The 21,079-nt window shown below is 45.2% G+C and overlaps 2 protein-coding genes across 2 annotated transcripts; both read left to right on the forward strand.

Annotated features, from left to right (window-relative positions):
• Positions 1–464: 464 nt before the first annotated feature.
• Positions 465–17,842, forward strand: PASK (PAS domain containing serine/threonine kinase; the record flags this gene model as incomplete). Its single annotated transcript, XM_082288008.1, has 16 exons — positions 465–636; positions 1,691–1,926; positions 3,001–3,171; positions 4,460–4,600; positions 5,169–5,303; positions 5,837–6,124; positions 6,492–6,591; positions 8,121–8,295; positions 10,509–11,377; positions 12,038–12,219; positions 12,632–12,799; positions 13,570–13,695; positions 14,282–14,416; positions 15,830–16,029; positions 17,273–17,406; positions 17,652–17,842. 16 exons carry the CDS (start codon positions 465–467, stop codon positions 17,840–17,842), a joined length of 3,423 nt encoding a protein of 1,140 aa, XP_082144134.1.
• Positions 17,843–18,797: 955 nt separating this feature from the next.
• Positions 18,798–20,037, forward strand: MTERF4 (mitochondrial transcription termination factor 4). The gene is made up of 3 exons (XM_082288212.1): positions 18,798–19,126; positions 19,191–19,375; positions 19,458–20,037. The coding sequence occupies exons 1-3, from the start codon at positions 18,805–18,807 to the stop codon at positions 19,809–19,811; spliced, it is 861 nt and encodes a 286-aa protein (XP_082144338.1). The 5' UTR covers positions 18,798–18,804; the 3' UTR covers positions 19,812–20,037.
• The last annotated feature ends 1,042 nt before the right edge of the window (positions 20,038–21,079 follow it).

Below are 21,079 nucleotides of genomic sequence, written 5' to 3' on the forward strand. Positions count from 1 at the left end.
CCGTGGCTGTGAGCGGACCGGCCCCCCTGTCCTGGTGGGGGCCACTGGTGGCGGGGGTCCGGGCAGGGGGAGAGGGTGCTGGCCGGGTGCTCAGCAGCTCTGACAGAAAGAAATGTGGTGGCGGCGTCCTGTCGGTCACACGTATCCTGCAGACTTGTCTGAGTTGGAAGGGACCCAGAAGGATCATCGAATCCATCTCTTAAGTGAATCCCGTAGCGGGCTCGAGCCCTCACCCGTGCAGGATGCTAAGTCAGTAGTCACATTTGGGTAATAACCGCACAGACCAAACATAGAGCAGGGCGCTCAAGAAGGAGCATTATGCCGTAACTTAGAGGGCTGTGGCTGGGGTTCGAAGGCATCCTTACCTGCCAGCATCAGTCCCTGCTGTGGGTCTGACTCAGTGTCCTTTGTTTCTGTTGCAGATGGTGGCTCCCTAGGTGTGGCGTGGCAACCAGAGCGCGATCATGGCAGCTAAGGCTTATAGCCCCTCTGAAGGGGGCCTTCTGTCTTCATCAGCAGGCTTAGTCCTTACTTGCTTGAGTGACTCTGATAAGCTAAGTAGATCCTTCCCCTGGGGCAACAAAAGCAGGAAAAATCGTCTCTCTGGGCTCTGTCAGCTTGGATCATCACTGCCTGGTGAGCACAGTATTGTGAGACTGAGTTCCGATGAAGCTTTCGGGCAGTTTCAGATCTTCCTCTTCCCCTTCCTCATACGTAGAGGTAGCAGCAATAAGTATCAGGCAGGATGCACTTGTTCAGTGAGCACCTGAGCCCTGGATTACTGCAGGCAGGGAGAGCCTATAGGGAAAACATTACTTAGGTGCTCTGCATTTATACTTGTCCTTGGGCAACCTGTATTGGCTGCCACTGGACCATTCTCCCATCTTGTATAATTATCTAAAGCACAAAAAATTTCCAAGTAAGGAGAAAGATGTTGTTGTGTTGGATTCTGTCAGGATGGGAAGAACTTTGCAGTTTACAGTGTGTCCAGATAAGTGTCTCCCCGTGGTGAGCACGTTCATACTGCATACAGTGCATAAATGTCCTTGTGATGAGTTGTTCATAATGCTTCTTCCAGTATTCCTAAACCTTCAAAGCTGCTTACTGATTTGGGAGTGGACCAATGGTGTTGGGCTGCAGATACCACTTCTTCTCAGAAGAATGTTTTTTACAGGCAGAACCTTTGAAAATTTTAGTACAATCACTTGGCACTGCATAGCTTAAAACATTGGTGTGGACACAGGTAATTCAATGTCACACACTGTGAAGAGTTGATTAAGTGGCTTCCAACTAATGCAGTTGTTAATAAAGGCTTGAGCACTTACTGCAATTATTTAATGACTGTTGCATTTTTAATTTGAGAGATTTCAAAACATTTTGAAAACTGCTAAGTAAAAAAATAGAAGTTAACTAGTCTGATTAAAACTTATGGATGTTGGCAAGTCGTTTTAGCCTATGGACTGAGTTTATGTGTTCCAGTGGCTGTGATTCAGAAAGATACATTTATTAGAATAGTTTCTGTAGTTTCACTGATTTTATTTTCTTGCAGTTTCTTAAAAAATCTAGAAACATGCATTTTGGAATTACTTGACAGTTGCTTCAGATGACAGCTTGTTTTTTAAAATTCGTTCCTCTGATACTCCTGTAGTAGACTGTTACAGCAGCATTGCTGACCTTTATCTTTCCACAGGGGAGAAGGGGAGCTCTTACTGTTCGTCTTCTCTGACAGCTCGTAACATTTGTAGCAGCAAAATTGGTAACTTACGGGCTCAGTGGGATTCTGCCTCTCTCTCTTCTTCCATTGGAAGTTCTGCTTCTTGCTCCTTTTTACACACCCCAGCTGTGGAGGAATCCAGCCAGCACCTCCCGGCTGCTGCACGCAACCCAAACCAAGCCATCTTCACCGTGGATGCCAGCACAACAGAGGTATTCACAGCAGAACCTGCAGCACTAAGCTCCCCATAACTGGTACAGGTTGTGTGATAGCAGGCTAAAAGGACTGGTTTTCTTTTGTGTATCTGCAGGTAATCAGGGTATCATGAAGGGATTTTGTAGTCTGCTCCAGCTCAGTAGTCTTCTAAAGATTGATGAGTTTATTTATGAGTAGTTGGCAAAATATACAATAGCAGAAGCAAGGATGTATCGAGTCTTTTTTCAAACAGGCCAGGGAGGTTGTGGACTCCCCATTCCTGGAAATGTTCTAGGCCAGGCTGGATAAGGCTTGGAGCAACCTGGTCTAGTGGAAGGTGTCCCTAGCCATGGCAGGGGGGTGGAAGTGGATGGTGGTTAAGGTCCTGTCCAACCTAAACCATTCTGTGATTCAATGATTCTGTAAGAATGCAGCTGTGAAGTGACATGAGAGAAGAAAGGAAGAGCAGAATGTGCTTCAAGCCTTCTCTCTGTAAAGTACCAACCCTGAAATGTGTTTGTGGTGGCACAAGATTTATCTGCCCCAGTAAATATTTCATTTGCATTGGGAGGGAAAGAATTTCTCCGTTTCTGTCCTGAGAGGAATCTAAAATTGGGTCCTGAAAACTTTGAAGAGCTGTGCCATTTTTTAGCTTGAACTAACAGCTCGGGTTTGCCTACTTTAAAGACTCTGAGTCCCAACTTGCTCCATTGCACAGCCTCCAGTCTGCCAATGACTGGTGTGATCCCTGCACACCTTTGAGTTTGGATACAGTTTTGTGGCTTGCCTGGGCTTTGCTTGCAAATACAGCTTTGTAGTTTTGCCTCCATGGATGTCATTGTTTACAGTTGAAGCAGGAAACATAAAAGGAAAGCAATGTCTCAAAAGCACACAAAGATGTGTGGGCAAGGGATAAGTCCTAGAATAAGAATCTATAATGAACTCAGAATTCTAAAGAACCATTTCGTTTCCACCAAGAGAAAGGGATATTATAAGACATTAAAGCAACAACCTGAGGAGATAATGAGCTCTTAAAAAAATGTACAGCTTTTATTCTTTGTTTAGGTTTGGTTTTTTCTGTTCTTTTCTAGATCCTAGTGGCCAATGACCGAGCTTGCAAGTTGCTTGGGTGCAGTAGTCAGGAACTTATTGGTCAAAAGCTGTCCCACTTGATATCCAGATCTGGTCAAGAGGCATGGGAAGCAGTGGGTGAGGAGTACCTGGAAACCTCTGAGTGTTCATCGGTGGTTTCAGGAACTGTGGTATGTGAAATGTTCAAGGAGATATTCCCCACCACATAAAGTGCTTTTGTAGGCTTTGGTTTGGGATGTATTTTTTTTTTTTGACATTTTCTCTATAATTTCCTGATATATTTAACTTTGTGGGCATTTGGCAGTTATGTCATTTGCAGAACTGTTTGGTTTAAAAGTTTGCAGATGTGGGCAAAAGATGATTTAAGGGGACACCCATGAGAACCTCGCAGCTGTCAACACACACAGTCACCATGACTTGACGAAATCAGAACTTAAAAGACATTAGAATTTTTAAAAACTGCTTAAGATGGAAAAAATTCTATTGTGGAAGAGTTCCCAATTGTCTGGTCCTTAAGAATATATTTTAAATTATCTTAATTTGGATTGTGCATATTATAAAGGTACAAGCCAGTGAAATACTGTGCAATGTCTGTGCCAAAACACCATAGCTGGTGCAAAAGAGTGGAATTGATATTTTGCCTAGAATGGGGTTGTTTATAAGAGAACTGTGTGACAAAATCTCCATATTATTTTTTTTTGCTGCTGTTGTGAGTTTTCTCTAGAGAATCCTTGGAAAATGAGCTCATATTCTTTCTGGTGTGTTATTTTTGAACTGAAATTGTTGGTATCTCAGAGCCTTATCTTCCCGAATCCTCAGCTGGATATGGGATGGGGCCAAGTTTGATTCAGTGAAACCAGAGATTAAAATTAAACGTCTGACAGAGGCACTTACATACTTTATAGGAGTCACGGTGTAAGTCATAAACCCATTCTGTCAAGATCATATAAAAATCATGAAAGGCTTGATATGAGCCTTGCAGGCAGTAAGATAAAGAAACATTTTCTGATCAGAGAATAATCTCCTCCCATAAGAAATTAAACTGCTGGCTTTGCAGCTGAAAGTAAGAACTGTGTTACTAATGGGGAGTGTTCATTAGCACCGTGGGACATCCCTTAAATAAGGCATCCCTGAGAGGCACTTCTCACTGAATGCAAGCTGTTAGAGTGGCACATTTATTATTCTGAAGTCTTTATGCCTTTAGACTTCCAGAGGCAGGGAGATATGATACAAAAGTAACAACATTTTGTGTATGATCAGTAATTTATTTTCAGACCTTTTCATCTCTGTATTAAAACTGTGTTTCTTCCCATAAAATACTAGTAAGTAGTCAAGAAATTAAGTTTTTCTAATAATGATAGGGAGCTATCTTGGCTCAGAATTTTACCCGTTTGAAATTCTTGCGGAGTAACCACAGTCTCAGTAAGTCATGTCTCCATTTCTGAATCTGGTGGAAAGGTGGATGTTATTGGCCACCTCAACGAGAAGATCCCTGTCTCAGTCTGGCTGAGGCAGATAAGAAGCAAGGACACCCAGCGTTGTGTGGTTGTGCTGGAACCAGTGGAAAGACTTTCAGCTTCTGTTTCCTTCACTGTTGACGTAAGTGTTTTCCTAACAATCAGACGAGATTGCAGTTTGTGAGAGTTTGTGTGTGAGTGGAAGGTGTCTGAAAGGCAGCAGGCACAGGTCACTGGTTGTGAACATGGAGTGTGTCCATGGCAGGGCCTGAAACCAGGGCTGTGCATGCAGGACCTGTGTGTGGATTTCTGGTGGGGCTCACCTTGACATGTTTGACAACCCACATAAAAATACACTCTTTCTCCTCAGGGGACGTCTTACACTTCAACAGTGTCTGTTTGGCAGGGGGTTGATAATCTGGGGTATGGATGCCCTTGTGAAGGGATCATCTTGCTGAGGAGCAGTTCTGTGAGGAGTGCTGGACACCTCTGCCTCTCTCCTGGGCAAAGGGCAGGCTCCCTGCACAGTGATATGGGAATATTGGTTTATGTTGTGTCTGCTTTTACTGAGTGAGTTGTGTCCACCAGAGGACTGCAGAATGAAATTTCCTGCCATTGCTTAGATAAGTGCAGAAACCACTGTCAAAGTATTGAGTGGACTGTGGCTAAAATGTTAAAATTTTAACAATCTTGTAAATTTTCCTCCCCAGGGAAAAATTACATCATGTGATCTCCTTTATGCCCATCTCCATGGCTACCCAACATTGGAAGCAGTAGTTGGACTCCACATAAAGGACCTGATTCCTTCTGTGCAGATCCCTCCTCTAGGCAAAAAAATCCCAAAGGTATAGTGTAAGCACCAACCTCATTCTTCCATAGCCTTCCCATTTGGAGTACATGTGCCCTGACCTCTCACTGGAATCTGTCCTGATGAAAGACAGTTTTCTCCAATCCTAGCTTTGTAAGACACCATGCTCTCTCTGTCTGCTCTTTAGGATTCCTTTTAATTCTTTGATTCTTAGAATTCATTTCAGTTATGTCTGTCTGAGGAGTGAAAGAATACCCAGCTCTTGCAAATGCCATGAAAATGGGCAGATAGGGAGTTGCAGGAGGCCTTCTATGAATGCCTAATTTGTTGAAAAGCTGCAGCATGGACTGGTCTTCATCTTCAGGATATTTATATAGTGGTTCAACACTGGATTCCAAATCCTTAAAAAAACAGATGTTGTTCATTTTGATATTCACAAGATTGGTTCCTTTTTCTTTTCCTGCTCCTTTTCCTGAGAATTCCTGTGTAATTTTATACGAATAATGAAATAAACCCAAGATGTTTGGTTAGAGATTTTCTGTTTGAGTTGGTTTTTTTGCTTTAATTTAGAACCTCAGGATCCAGCGAGCTGCAGGCCAGTCCAGAGAGGGTAACATGTTTCCTCTCAGTTTAAAGCTGGAAGTCAGCCATCTGGAGGAGGAGCAAGCAGTAGTGCAGAAAGATGAGATTCCACAGGCAGAAGGCTCTCTCCCATGCTATCAGTACTCTGCTACAGTTGTGGTTTTCTCCACCATCAGTGGTCTCATTACTGTCCAGTCAGATGGAATCATCTGTGGCATCTCGGATAGTTTTGCTTTAATGCTCTTTGGCTATGAGAAGAAAGATCTGTTGGGAAAGGTAAGATAAGAAGTTTAAATCCTCACAGAAGACTGATACATGTGGCAGCATATCCACTGGAATTGTGAAGTTGTCTTTTTCACTCCTTGCCATCACAGAACCCCTGTGTTCCACATGTTCTGTGTGTGAGGTGTAGGATGACATGTGAATTCCTGTGCTGTAATTGCTAAGACTTGCAGTGCTGAGGAGCTACTATGGATTTCAAGTAGCCCAAAGCAAGCTGCACAGTTCTGTGTTCTCCACTGGTCATGTGGATCACTTTTCCTGGCTATCTATGAGAATCAGGTTCACAGACACAGATTGTTAGCATTTGCCCCCATCCTGTGAGACTTGGCTTAGCTTTATAAGGTTTTGTTCTTTGTTTTAGAACATTACATTCCTGATCCCTGGTTTCTATAACAACATGGAAAGAAGCAGTGGCTGTTCTTTGCCTTTACCTCCTCTGGATGATTCCACAGGGACAGAAGGTGAGTGCCTTTTTGGAGGTGTCAGTGCCTGCCATACAGCTGGCTCTGGCTGCTGTAACCAAGGGGAAATGAGCAGAGACAAGAGGTTCACCTACAAACATGAGAACATTCTTCATAAAAGCAGTGTCCCTCCATGCAGTTTTTAAATTGGGTTTCCACTACAACCTCAGGTAAAGAGAATCATTCACCTAAGATTGAGTTTCTCTCTTTTGTTGCCAAGAAGATAGAACTGAATATCCAATTTGGAAATTACAGTGAGAATAGAGAATGCTTTGTACTTAACAAGCACTTCCCCTCCCTCCCTCCCTCCCTCCCCTGCTAGGACCCTGTAGTATTTTAAAATGTATAAAACACAGCTTTTGTGACTGTATTGCAGTGGAGCTGTAGCTACTTAGGATTAATATTTTAAGGGAAAAATCTAATATTCTGAATAGGCTTGTGCTGCTGGCTAATATTCAATGTTATGGTTGCTGTGTTTCAATCAGGGAAGCGTCACATTCTTCTGATGCAGTTTGCATCAGAATTTATCGAAATTTTACTTCTCTGAACACAGCATGAATAAACAGAAGCAAAGAAGCCTCGTGTTTCCATATCTGTCTTTTCCAGCTAGCTCTGCCCAACAGAGAGAACACCAGCAAGTTCATGCTTTTGTCCATATCACAAGAGACCTTTTATGCTGGTTTTGTCTCTGTTTTTTTCCCCCTATTTTCTTTTTGTCTTTGCTTAGAAATGCACGTCTGTGCTGAAACCAATGCACCCTACTGGAACAAAGAAGAGTTAGTAGACAGTGTACAATTTCTTAGGTAATTCTTTGATGAAATGATGCCCCTAATCTAGGAGTAGTTCAGTTCTTCTGTGAGGAAGCATTGTTGGCACTCTGCCATTACTGATTAAAGGATTGTTCTAGATTCAAATCTAAATTTGTTCTTTTGTTATCTTCTTCTGCAGCAACAATACTTGGATTACTTCATCTTCCAAACTCATGTTTTTCTTCTGATCTTTTGTCACTGGGAAAGGACAGAACTTCATCTCCTCTTCTTTCAAACACGTTTAGACTCTCTTTTTATCATACAGCTTCAGTGAGTTACATAAATCCAGTCCAAACCTTTTCATTATATAGGTTTGGAATGGGCTGGATATGTGTGATTCAGGCTTTTTTTTTTTTAATGCTGCTGCTGCTGCTGTATGATCATTTTAATTTCAGTCTCTTTACATTACTGGCACTTTTTTAGGTCTCTGAACTTCAATTCAAGTAGCTAATGAATGATACCAATATCTGCCAAAGAACTTTGATAGAAAAGCAGATTTTGGCAGCCCTAAAACATGTAGATTCCTGCATGTGGTGATTTCTCAAAGTAGAGTGGAATGCTCATATTTTGACTGTTTTGCCTCAATCAAGCCTTTTATACTCAGTTCCTTAGGGAAAAGACAGACCAAGGCAGTTCCAAGTTTATTTTTAATCACTGTAGCCTCTGAAGCCTAAACATAAACATTTAAGTTGGTGTGGTTTTGTTTCCTATTTGGTACAGAGAGCAGCTTCTTGGCTGCATCTTTAGCACACCTTCTGTCAAGAGATGAAGAGCAGAAATTGGAACAACAACACGAAGGTGACAAATTAATACATGATGAGAATGAGCAAAAGAATGGGACCGGTTTCTTTTCTCCTCCCTCACCTCCTGAAGCAGCATCCACCCCCACTAATAGGTAGGCATTTCATAGACTGCATATTCACTTGGGAAAATGAAGAGCTGTGCTGGCAATCACCAGCAAAAGCTGATTTTTTCACCTGTGTGATGTCTGTGGGAAGGTGTAGCAAGGGCCTTCCATGTTTGCTGTCTTTAGAATCTGAGTGCAAGAGAGGCTGAGCTGGGCCTACCTTAGATTTTTATTTAGATCTGCACAACCTACCATTGTCAAGTTACAGCAATTCCAGCTCTAAAGGGGACCAAATGTTTCATCCAGACTAGGAAAGGTAATTAGGCTCTGTCTTCACTAATCATAAATAGTGGATGTTTATTTCCTTCCAGCTGGTGTTGCACTGAAGTCAGGGTACCTGGAGGGAATTCTAAGTGTTATTCCTTCTGGTGCTTGGTGCAACTGTCAGGTCATCCATTAAAACAGGCTACTGGGTTACTGAAGCCCAGCCATTTTTTCTTGCACATTTCCAGGTCTTTTTCCTGTTACAAGGTTAGAAATTCTGTAGAAGTACATATATGATGCTCACAGCCTACCTGAAGTCAAATTTTAACCCTTCCACGTTAACAATTCTAACCTTCAGTAAGTTTTACTACTAAATTTACTATCCATTTTAAGGTATAGACTATTACAGCACAGTTTTTGCTGCATTTTTTAATGGCTGATAATGTCACTTTTTTGTACTCTCCTGATTTACATCTCTCATATCATACTTGGATTGTAAGTGCTCTGCTTCACTGTTTCTCTATGCTGCATTTTTACTAATGGAAATGTTTGCAAAATACCTTGTGCTATGGGCTTCAGTAAACCCTGATTGATGGAGACATCCATCTCCTGTTGGACACACCAGGGATCTTCTGTTTTCAGGACTGGAAGTGCCCTGCTGATATGCTAAGGCCTGAACAGCAGGCCTAAGCACCAAATTGACTTACAAGATGAATCTTGAGCATGATGCTGTCGATACCATCAAAGTTCTTTTGTTAAAAATAGATGATCAAAACATTTCTATTAGTTGTTCTTAATGCCAAACCTGCTGCTGTAGAGCTGTTTGTATACCCTTGTGTAAGATACATTCAGAAATCCTCCCAACTGATATCCCCAGGGGCTTGTTAGTAGAATATTTTAGGAAAAACCCTCCCAGCCCTGGCCCTGGCCCTGGCCCTGGCTGGTTGGAAGGTGGGCTGTCAGAATCAGATGTTTTCTGCACAAAAAGGTAAACAAGTCATTTGGACTGTTTGATTTGGGCCTATAAAAGCTGGACCCCTTTTTGGGGCAAACTTGGGGACCTCACCTAAAAGTGGACACACAGCATAGGATTTTCCCAATTGCTGGGAAGAGTTCTCCAGGTCCTCACTGAAAAAAGGGGCTCCCCAGCAATTGCAGACTCTGGGTGATGGTAAAGTATTTAAGCAATTGGTGATGGATCTTTCTCAGTCACTGTTCTTTCTCTCTCTCATGCAGTAATGATTAGATGCATCACCTTGCTTATTTTTGCTTGTTGCTAAAGCTGAGCAAGTAATAAGCTTATTATTCTATCAGATATATCCTTTTACCTCTGTTTTGCCTCAACATTAACAGTAAAATAAGTCCATTCTTTCCATTGGTGTCTGTGGCCATTTAGTCACCCCCATCAACTGGGAAAACACCTGCCATGTGTATTAGGTTCTTTTGTGGTGGTAAATGGTTTATGATCTATATTTAGAAATTAGGCTAGAGTAGGAAATTATCCATAGGGGAAGAGTGCCATCCGAGTGTACCTGCTCTTCTTTGGTGAATTTGTTAGGATTTTGGATGCCTGTGCAAACAGCTTTCTGCCTTTTGCTTTTGAACTTGAAATAAAACTATTGGTCCAGGTTTTAAATAGTGACCATATTTAAGTGGGTATTATAGGGTAGGACAGTTTTCTTACTGTTTTGTAATCATGATGTCACTGATAGCTCTGAGTCTTTGCAGTGAGGACAGCCTTGCTACCAATGGGCTGTCAGCCCACCAGAGAGCCTTATCCCAAAAGCTGGCTTGACACCATCAGAGCAGTGGAACAGTATAGAACAGTGGAAACTTCAGGATCAAATAATTCTCAAAAGATGCTCTCTGCAAGGCTCTCTCACATCATCTGACTCAGAACAGTAGGATTTAGGTCAGAACACAGAGATTCCAGGAAGAAGCAGTCACAGTGCAGTATCTCCTGCAGTAACTGTTGCCTGGTTGCCTGTTTGTTCCAGACCAGAAGACAATCTAAATGCATCATCCTGTGACCCAGTGAAGCTGCCTTCTGAAGTTACTTGTAACTCACCTGGAACACCAACAGTGGATGAGCCATGGCCTGGGACAGCACTGAACTGCAGACAAGACCTTAAAAGCCACATGGTTCCAGGGCAGATGTCAAAAACAAACTTGATGTGTGATGCAAAACATTCCAGCCTCCAGCACATTGTTGTTGACAACTGCCTGCTAAATGATGCTTCGACCTTCTTTGCACATGAAAGAAACACTGTCTGTGATGTTTGCTCAGGAAATAAAACAGGTCACAGTGCTTCTGCACCAGGAGCTGCCACAACCTCTGAAGATGCCCAAGAATCTCAACTGAACTGTATTTGCTCTGCTCTTGAGGTACTGGGTCTGAGTAATGGTGTCAAGGGGAACTCAGACAATTCTTTAGGTGTTCCTGCAGCTCTTGCAGGAGCGTGTTGCTGTGATGCAGTGGACTCCAATATGCTAATTGAGCCAAATGGTGCCTTTTGCACTCATCAAGGAAAGCAGCTGCTGAGTGGTGTTGCCACAGAAGCTGATTCTGGATGGCTGGCCTCCAGAAGGCATTTACAAAACTCTGAGGAATCCTCCAAAGCATTTCCTGAGAAACCTGAAACCCTTGCAGAAACTGTGGGGGACAACTCCAACAGAAATCCCCTGAAAAGCAAACGTAGGCCTGAAGAACACTGCCAGGTACTCAGGCAGCAAAATATGGAGATAAAAGTAACATCAACCCCAGTGAAACAAGAAGGCAGGCTAAACCCAGCAGCTCCTTTGACCTGGGAGATTCTGGAAGGCAGCTACATTGGGAACTGCTGTCACAGAGATGGTTCACAATTCAGTAAGTGAAACCTTGTCCCCTTCCCAAACTCTTACTGGGGTGCTCCTTTTCACCCACAGTTTTGCAGAATGCAGATGGTTCTGGTTAAAAGCTGACAGTGGAGAGGAAGGAAGAAGCATCTAGAAGAAAAAATGGTATTTAAGTCTACCCAGAGGATATTAGAAAAGGAGGTGGTATAAAATACAAATTTGGTAAGAAATTAATCCCTACTGAAAAGTCAGAAATACTGTCAAAACATGATTAAAAAGTTTGAACCTGGTAACCTTTTCTGAACAGAAAATACAAACTCCACTGTAAAACTGTAAATTGCATTAAAATTGTATAATGGAATTTGTTTCATTCACTCCTTCAGCTGCATTCAGTGGCTTGTAGAAAAAAAATCCCCATTTTTATGTAATCTAGAATAACAGTGTGAAATGAATAATCACAGTTGGACACTGACAAGTCTCTGCTGGAGGTGGGAGTTCTGGAGGTAGCTGATAGGTACCTCTAGAATAGCTGTGCTGCTGTCAGCCCCTCTGATGATTCTTTACTGAGCAGGTGTTCCCCAAATTCTGAACTTTTTGTCAAGAGCTCAGAATTTTGTCCTAAAATGTCTGCGGTCTTATTCAACACTAAAGTTACATTCTACCATTTTAATTTCCTCACCTGTTTCTACAGGCATACTCTTCGAGGTGAAATGTGCAGAACTGCAGGATCCCACTGTACTTTTCTGTGTCTGGGTGGTGAAAGACATTTCACAGAGCCAAAAGGAAGCAGTAGCAAAGACTCAGAATTTGCTTGCCAGCCTAGCAAACTCTGCCCAATCTGTTGCTGATCTTTCTACTAAAAGTCTTGGAGAAGTAAGACATCCTACCTTTGAATATTGAGCATTTCTCTCCTTGTTTGACTGTTAAGCTGAAGCTAAAGTCAAGATGTTTTTCAAATTACTGACATGAGTTGGTGGGGTGGATGTTACTGTTTCTTTGTTTCCCTACTTTTTTAATAGATATTAAAACAAAATCTCAATTGCTGTTTTGTAACACTTCTGGTTACAAAATAGTGGTTCTGTAGTTCCCTTTCCAGTCTGAACAATGCAGTTCCAAACTGCAGGATACTCAAGGAGTACAGTTCTCACTATGAGAACCAAAGATTTCTCCTTTTATCTGTTCTTGCAGATGTGTATGTTCTTTTCAGTATTTACTCATTTTATGAATGTCATTCTGTGGCTTGCTCATTTTTTCCTGCTATTGTAACTGATATATATGTACTTAGGCCATCAGATCAGCTTCACTTTTCAACAATTCCCGAAGAGCTGAAGATCTTGAAGGATTGAGAGCATGTGAGGGAGAATACACAAAAAATTACAGCACTCTCAGTCTTATTGGCAAAGGCTCTTTTGGCTTTGTCTGGAGTGCCAGGGGCAAGAAAGATCACCAGGAGGTGAAGTATTTCTTCTAGCTCTATTGCAATAACAATTTAGGATGAAAACTGAAAGGTTAGAGCATTCATATTCTGTCAACACTACACTTGTCAAAAGCTTCTCTTTGGTAGTTTGGGGTTTTGCTTTGTTTAAACAGACATCTGTAATAGAAACAAGATAGCAGAACATTTGCACTGATGTAGTGTAGGGATGTTACCTGAGACAGCAGGTGCAGAACGAGCTAATGCACTAATGAATGTAGCTAATTGAACCTGTTTAAAGAAGTAGACATTAATCTTAACAGAATTATAGCTTTTAGTCTTCTGTCTCTACGAAAGAGAATGGCAGACCTGAAAATCTTTGTTGTACCATGACTCAGGAATGGGGAGTAGACATGTTGAGATTATGGCAACTCCTCTTTATCAGGAGAAGTATTTTGGGTGCTGAGAGACAAGCTCTGGTGTTTTCTCTTGCATGGATGTTAAGTGCTCATTTCCCTCCACTGCACCCATGTGCCAGAAGCCACCACTGCTGTAACTGGTTGATAAGAGAGCTGGCCTGTCAAAGCCTTTGGAATTCAGAGCAGCAATGAAAACATTCAATTTATGTGTCATTTGGCTTCTAGGACTAAATTAGTTTAAACACATTTGAGGATGCTATAAGCTATTCACACTGGGTTACTTCCATCCCTCTAGTAATATGAGGCATTAACAGATTTCCTAGAAATTCACTTACCTGACACTCAAAGCCATGCTTTGGCAGGTGATGCTGAATCCTGTTGTCTGTGTAGGTTGTTGTAAAGTTCATCTGGAAGGAGAGGGTGCTGGAGGACTGCTGGGTAGATGATCCTGATCTGGGGAGGGTCACTCAAGAAATTGCAATCCTGCTGAAGCTGCAGCACCCCAATATCATTAAGGTACAGTGACTCAGAATTAGTGCAGTTTGCACTGCATCAGGTGGTTTGTTTGAATACTGGGTGTCTTGTGCTCCTCTTCAGGAGTGAAGTGTCCTGGATTGAGTCTGTCTTTTCAGGAAAGAAAATAACCTGTTTATCCTGCCTTGTTTTGGAGGGTGTGTCACAGCACACTATTGTTTGCTTCCACACTTTTACCCAAAACTGTTCTGAAGATGTGACTCTTAACAGAAAAAAAGCTGTTTCAAGATAAGATGCATATCTTGGAAGTGTGATGTCACATCTGAACTAGCTCAGTAAATAATCTGGACACTTGTTTTGTCCTCTTTGTTTTGAGGTTGTTGGTTTTGATTTTGGAGTTGTTTTTTCTTTTTCTTCAGAAAGAGAATTCCTCTTTGATTTAATTCTGCTCCCAGTTTTAATTCTGTACTCTTTTCAAGAAACATTTGTGCTCAGTGAAATGAGACTTTAAAGATTATAATATATGCCAGTTAAATCTCCAAGAGGAGAGCAGTGTTCGTTAAAAAAAAGAAAAAAAAGGCAGTTTTTGAGGATGAAGCACATGATTAAACAGGTCTTTTATTTATAGGTGCTGGATGTATTTGAAAATGAATGCTTCTTCCAACTGGTGATGGAGAAGCATGGATCTGGTCTGGACCTCTTTACATTTATTGATAATCAGCCCAACTTGGATGAGCCATTAGCAAGTTATATATTCAGACAGGTGAGAGCAGAATTGCTGCATGCAGGTAAGACTCGGTTAATGTAAGAACCAGGACTCTGTTTCACTTAATACTGGCTGATCAACTGGTGTGCTGAACTGGAGTTGTGTTCAATACTTGCAGAACCTTTCCTCGCTGTTCTGTAGGGCTGATTGAAATGCTGCCTGCAGAAACCTTGTTAAGGTTTACTTAGAAACAACAAAGAAGCCTTTCCAGGACCTTACTGCCTGTGAGGGTTTCCCGTGGAGCCATGGCCCCTCAGCTGTTATCAGGACAGCACACAGCCCCTGTCACCCAGACACCGTTCATGTAGCAGTCACATTTCCTCTGAGGGAGGAGGAAAACTCACAGAAGCTGCCCCAAGCCTACAAAAAGCCACATTTTCACTTAGTTCAGTGCTTAGTTTAGATTGGTTACAGGAGTAAAGGGCTCTGCTCTTTAAATCAAGAAATTATCTTGGATTTTAATGTGGCATAAGCAAAGGAACTCAGGGTAGTTGCCCATGAGTCAGGGGCTTGCCTGAGAGCTGAATTGCCCTTTGTTTAGTGAGTTAACCACAGCAGCAGTCCCCAAGTAATTCCCCCTCATGAGTTTTGGAGTAAATTCCTTGCTCTAGGGTATGCAGGAATTGCTGTGCACGTGGTAACCCCCCCGTCCCCCACCCTTGCTGTGCCCACACTGCCCTCACCTGGGGTGCTGATGGAAGATGGAAGCCAAAGGTGTCCCTTTAACCTTGTGATGGGTCCTTTCCTTAACTCAGCCTGAGGTTGGTAAGGCTGTCTTGTTCCCTCAGATCTGAACTGCATTTCTCTGCAGAGGCAGATTTGTATTATAAATAGAAACTTTTCTCCCTCAGCCATCTGCTTCTCTTGTTAAAAACATGGTAGGAGTCACGATCGTCTCCAAGGTGATACCACTCTCATGCTATCCTTAATTATGGCACTGAAGCCTGAGTCGTGCAGGAAGAAGAATGGAATTTAGGAATGATTCTATTATTAATACCAAACTTTGCTCTTAAATGCCTTGTCATCCTGCAGTATAGAAGGCACACAGTAATATCCTCCTGGAGAAACCAGAGAACCCTCCAAATGAAGCTGGGGTAAAAATAGAGTAACTTCCTGGATTGTAGCAATGAGCTCCAATGCTCACAATCACATCATGACTGCAGCATCCCCTTCTCCTGCACATTTGTGAGAGGGAAGCAGCAAAGGCTCTTTAAAGTGTCTCTTCCAAGAGCACTGCAGCAATGCTGACAGGCAGGCCTGAGGCCATTTCCAGTTACCATAATTAGGATGTATATCTTGTTTAGATAGTGTCAAAACAAGCCAAAATGTGACTCTGGGAAAGCTGTGATGCCACATCAATTATCCAGGGCACTCTGTGTAGTAACACCAACTTCTTTCCATCTCTTCCAGCTTGTATCAGCTGTTGGGTATCTCCACTGTAGGAACATCCTTCACAGAGATATCAAGGATGAAAATATTGTCATTGCTGAAGATTTCACTATTAAATTAGTGGACTTTGGTTCGGCTGCCTACCTGGAACCTGGAAAATTGTTTTATACCTTCTGTGGGACAATTGAATACTGCTCACCAGAAGTGCTGTCTGGCAAACCGTATGTCACCCTCTGAAAAGTCATTTTTGTGCCATCACACCAAAAAACCCACGTGTGCAGGGCTGGAACAGAGAAGCCAAGCTGCTGTGTCATTGGAACACTGTTAGAGTATCTAACCACAGGGAAACTGCAGCTAGATTTAAGGCACTGCAGTGGCAGAAATCACTGTGAAGGTTTGAGTGCATACAAAGTAGGGCAGTGTAGTGACAGAAATCAAGTTGTGAAAGCTTGAATATGTACAAAGTTGTTTCTAAATCTGTTGTCAGGCTTTCTCTAGCAAAAGCTGCTCTTTCAGAGAGGTGGAGTAAGCAAGTATTGCTGTTGATAGCACCTTCTCCTTTCATGTCTGTGCTTTATAACCTCCCACTCTTATCCTCTGTTCTCCTCTTTTCTACATGCTTCCCTCTATTTGAATTTTTGCAGTTTGATCTTTGTTCATCTCCCCACTGACTTTTGTACTCCTTGGGACTCAAGGATTCTTCCCTTGCAGCATCTCCTGCTGCTGTTTTGATTGTGCTACCTGAGTCTTGGCTCTCTTCCCTCTTCTTTCCCTCTCCAAGTGCTCTGTACCTGGCAGCCAGTGCTCTCATACCTGCTCCACAAGGAAGCCTCCCCATCACAGGGGTGACACATGCTGTAATGCTATGTGCCTGGATGTATCTTGCTCCTGCTTCACAGCTGTTTCCATGAGTCCTTCAGGCAGCTCCTTGTAATGGAGTGGGGGGAAGAAGCAATGCAAGGAGGAGAGGAAATTCCTGCTGGGAATGAGATGAAAGGTGAAGCAAGCAGCTCTGCCCTGGGAGTTCCACCTTGTACTGTGTGAAGGAACTGGCATGTTTTCTCAGATGGAATTGAGATAGTTAATAGTTATTTCCAAATAACTTTTGTTTTGAAAGGGCTGGGAGCATGTGTTTGCTCTTCCAGTTAAATGTTTACTTGATAGTTTTGGCTGATGATGAAGGTGGAGGGGCAAGTTCTTGTCAGCAGCTTACATATATGGAAGTTGAGTGGATGTTACACACACTCATCAACAGAAACTGGTTGGCTATTCTCTGGTTGGTTTTATTTTCTGGAGAAGGACAATGCAGACTCCTCAAACACATGAGAACCTTCTTAGAATTCTCACAAACTTCCTATGTTAAAACAAAAATTGGAAACAAGGGCTGTCAATGCCCTTTTTACTTTCTTTAGCATATAGATATGTACTGGCAGTCTGATTTTAGGCAAGCTTATCTCTGCACAGGTACCATGGCCCTGAGCTGGAGATGTGGTCGCTTGGCATCACCCTTTACACCCTGGTGCTTGGGGAGAACCCTTTCTGTGAGCTGGAGGAGGCCTTGGCAGCTGTCCTGTGTCCTCCTCGCCCTGTGTCAGAAGGTGAGCTCTTCCCATTTGCTTTTCAAAAGGAACAGATCTCTTGGGAAAGTATAAGCAGCGTTTTTTCACCAGAAATAAAGGGGAAGACTGAAAAAGTGCTCCCCACTATGTTCTGTGATGATTTGACAAGCTGCTCAATGCAGCAGAGTTTGGGAGATTCGTTGTTCTTTGAATATAGACCGTATCTCTCATTCCTAACCTGCCTAAAGTCCAGCCTGAGCCATCCCTCTGCTGTCTCTGCCCAGGTCTCATGGATCTCATGGCCGGGCTCCTGCACCCCGATCCAGAGCAGCGCACGACTCTTGCTGTGCTAGCAGAGCATCCTTGGCTGCGACAGCCTGTGAACCTGGCTGATTATACCTGGGAAGAGGTGTTTGTCTCTGCTGAGCCAGCAGCTTCATCCAGGGATGACTTCGAGGAGTCTGAGCTGTGTTAGCAGGATAGTTCCCATTGGAAGGTCACCTGCTGATCCCCACATATACTCAGTTTATTACTGTTCTTACCCAGGACATGTTTCAAAGATGTGAAGCAAAGATTTTAATGTTGTTTAAATTGTTCATAGCTTGGAATATATTTTTATTGGCTCATTTTACTTTTTATATGTAGTTCATATATCTTTCTGAAAAGTGAGTGAATAAATGAATGATAACATGTCTTTTGGTTTTCTGGAGTATGCGTGCACAAAGGAGCCTCAAAACTAGACGTGTAATTGCATGATTTGAGTGGGAGGGGTGGGTTGGTGGTGTCTTTTTTTTTAATATACCTGTCTGTATCCAGGAAAACAGTCCTCGATTTTGATGAGACAAACATATTGGGAAGAAAAAATAGATTCAATAAAGACAATTTGGTTGAGACACGGGTAACAGGAACATTTTGGGGTACAGCACAGCCGAGGTCAGGCTGCTTAGGAGGAAGTGCTGGGAAAAGGCAGCGGTTCTGCCGGCCGCTGCTGCTGCTTTCTGACACCAGCTCTGCAGAGAAGCAACAGAACTCGGCTTGATTACTAAAGATTAGCTTTCAATCCACTTTGGATTCTGCTATCTCCATCCGAACACATAACAACCGGCCCTCACCTGCCTTCTGTAGCGCGGCGGTGGCACCGCGCCCCGGCTCTGGCCCCGGTGGGGATGATGCCCCGCGGCCCGCGCCGCTCTCGGCTCGGCTCTGCAGGGATGGGAGCGAGCAAGGCGCTCTGCGCGCCCTCTCCCCCGCGTACCGGGCCGCTTCTGCCCCGAGCGAGCCAGCCCTACGCGCCCGCAGGGATCGGGCCGGGCGTGGCTCGCACCCCGCCCCTCCTTTAGGTCCTCCGGCGCAGCCCGGGGCGGGATCGCGGCCGCTCGGGCCGGGCCGCGGCGGGGGCGGAGCGCGGCGGGGCCGTCCCGGGCCCAGCTCGCGGCCATGGCGGGCTGGCTGGGGAGGGCGCTGCTGCCGGGCCGGGCGCTCCCCGCCGCCCCCGGGCCGTGCCCTCGTCGCGGCTGCGGGGAGGCGGCGGCGCTGCGGGCCATGGGCTTCAGCCAGGAGCAGGCCCGGCGGCTCCTGGCGCTGCAGCCCCGGCTCGGCCCCGAGCACCGGGAGGCGGCGGCGGCGCAGCTGCTGCTGCTCGGGCTGAGCACCGAGGCCGCCCTGGCGCTGCTGGAGCGGAGCCCGGCGCTGCTGCGGCTGCCCACGGAGCGACTCCGGGAGCGCGCCGAGGAGCTGCGGCGCCTGGGGCTGGACGGAGGTAGGGCAGCGTGCGGGGGTGCGGGGGGGACACCGGGGCCCTGCCGCTGACGTGCTGCCCGCAGGCCGGCTGCTGCGGGCGGTGAGCCGCTGCCCCCAGCTCTTCCACGTGCCCCGGAAGAGGCTGGAGGCGGCGGTGCGGCTGCTGCGGGAGCGCTGCCTTTTCACGGCGGAGCAGCTGCGGGAAGTGCTAGGAACCTGCCCCACCGTCCTGCTGGAGGAGCCGCGCACCCTCCATCACCAGTTCCAGGTGAGGACCGGGACCCGCCTTCCTGCCAGAACGGGCTGCGGGAATAGGGCTGTGCCTGACACCCCCCCGTCCCGCCCCGCAGTACGCCTACTTCAGAATGGGGGTCCAGCAGAAGGAGATGGTGAAGGCTCGGCTCTTCCAAATGCCCTTTGCTGAGCTCCGGAATCGGCACGTCTTCTTGGAGCGCCGGGGGCTCTACGAGACCCCACACAAAGGGCAGACCCAAACCAGTAACCCAAAACTGAAGGACATCCTTCAGCTCCCGGAGAAAGACTTCCTGGCCAGTCTGGCACACTCTACCCCAGAGGAGTATGAGGTCTTCAAAAAGCTGCTGGCTCGAGAGGACGAGGAGAAGGAAGAGGAGGATGTGGATGCACTACACACGGAGGACAGTGAGGATTTGGACAGTGATGAAAGTAAAACAGCCCGGGAGTGAGGAGGTGAGGCTCCGAGGTGCCCGAGCCCTCCCCTGTTTGTGCACTCTCTGGGTGCTTTGGGCTCCCACCCCACACCAGCACCCGCCAGGGTGGGTGCAGGGCCCCATGGGTGGGGCACAAATAAATCCCATCTGTCAAATACAACAACACTCATTCCTCCTCCTTGACCAACTACTTAAAAAAAAACCCCATAGTTTCCATAAAGTGTTTTTATTAAAAAAAAAAAAAAAAATTAAACAAAACCCCCTAATTTATTTCCAAGTCTAGGTTAAAACCTTCCGGCTGCATTACATACTGTGCCGGCTGTGGGACAGGAGGCGGTGGGCTGCTCTGCCGGCTGGCAGTGGGCCCAGGCTTCCTGCTGCTGTGGGGACAGGTCCTGTGGAAACAGAACTGTCCCATGGCGGGGTCACCTCCACCTCCACAGCCCATGTCAGCGCTGATCTCATGTCTGACAGAGCAGGGGTGCAAATACTCTCAGACCACAGCTCCAAGCCCTCCTGTCTGGGTTTCCCCTTGCCCTGCTCTTCCTGATAGTGGGGGCTGGCTTCTTCTCCTGCCCTGGGAAGGCAGGGCTGCTGTGCTTGCCAGGCAGCTGGAACAGGACCCAGCAGCCTTGGAGGAAAACAAGGCAAAGCTAGAGGTGGTGCAGGAGGGGAGCAGCATGCTGGCCAGCTGGTCGTGGCTTCACATTGTCCCTGCCACTTGCCTCTGCAGCTGTGCCTCCAGGCTGAGCACTATTACACTGCTCCCAGGGGGAAGGGGGTGGTGGCAGGAGCGCTGAAACTCCTGGGCTTGTCCTGCTCTGAGAGCATCTTCCAAGCTGCTGCTTGAGATGTGGCTGAGCAACAGAGCTCTGTGATGCTTGGCAGGAGGGGAGGGCCTCCCCACCAGAATAATCCCATCTGCTGGGGACGTGAGGCTCTATACCATAACTGCGATATATCTCTGGTATGTGTTAATTTATAATATACACCGTGTACGTTAATACACAAATCTATGTTTAACTAGTGTTGTCATACAAACTCACAAAAACTAGGAACGTTTCTAAGCTACACTTTTTCTTTCCTTGCCTGCCCTGCTGCAGTGCTGTGTGCTGGTCCTCTCCTCCACGTACCCTGCAGCACTGGTGCCACAGGGAAGGCACACTCTGGGTGCAGTGCAAGGGGATGGCATGTGGGGCTGGCTTCCCCACCAAGCCTCTGCTGTGCCCTGCACTGGTGTGGAGGCAGCTACAAGTGCGGTGGTACCGCAATGCCTCAGCTGA

This window comes from Coloeus monedula (genome assembly GCF_965178545.1).
Source record: "Coloeus monedula genome assembly, chromosome: 10".
Lineage (NCBI taxonomy): Eukaryota > Metazoa > Chordata > Aves > Passeriformes > Corvidae > Coloeus > Coloeus monedula.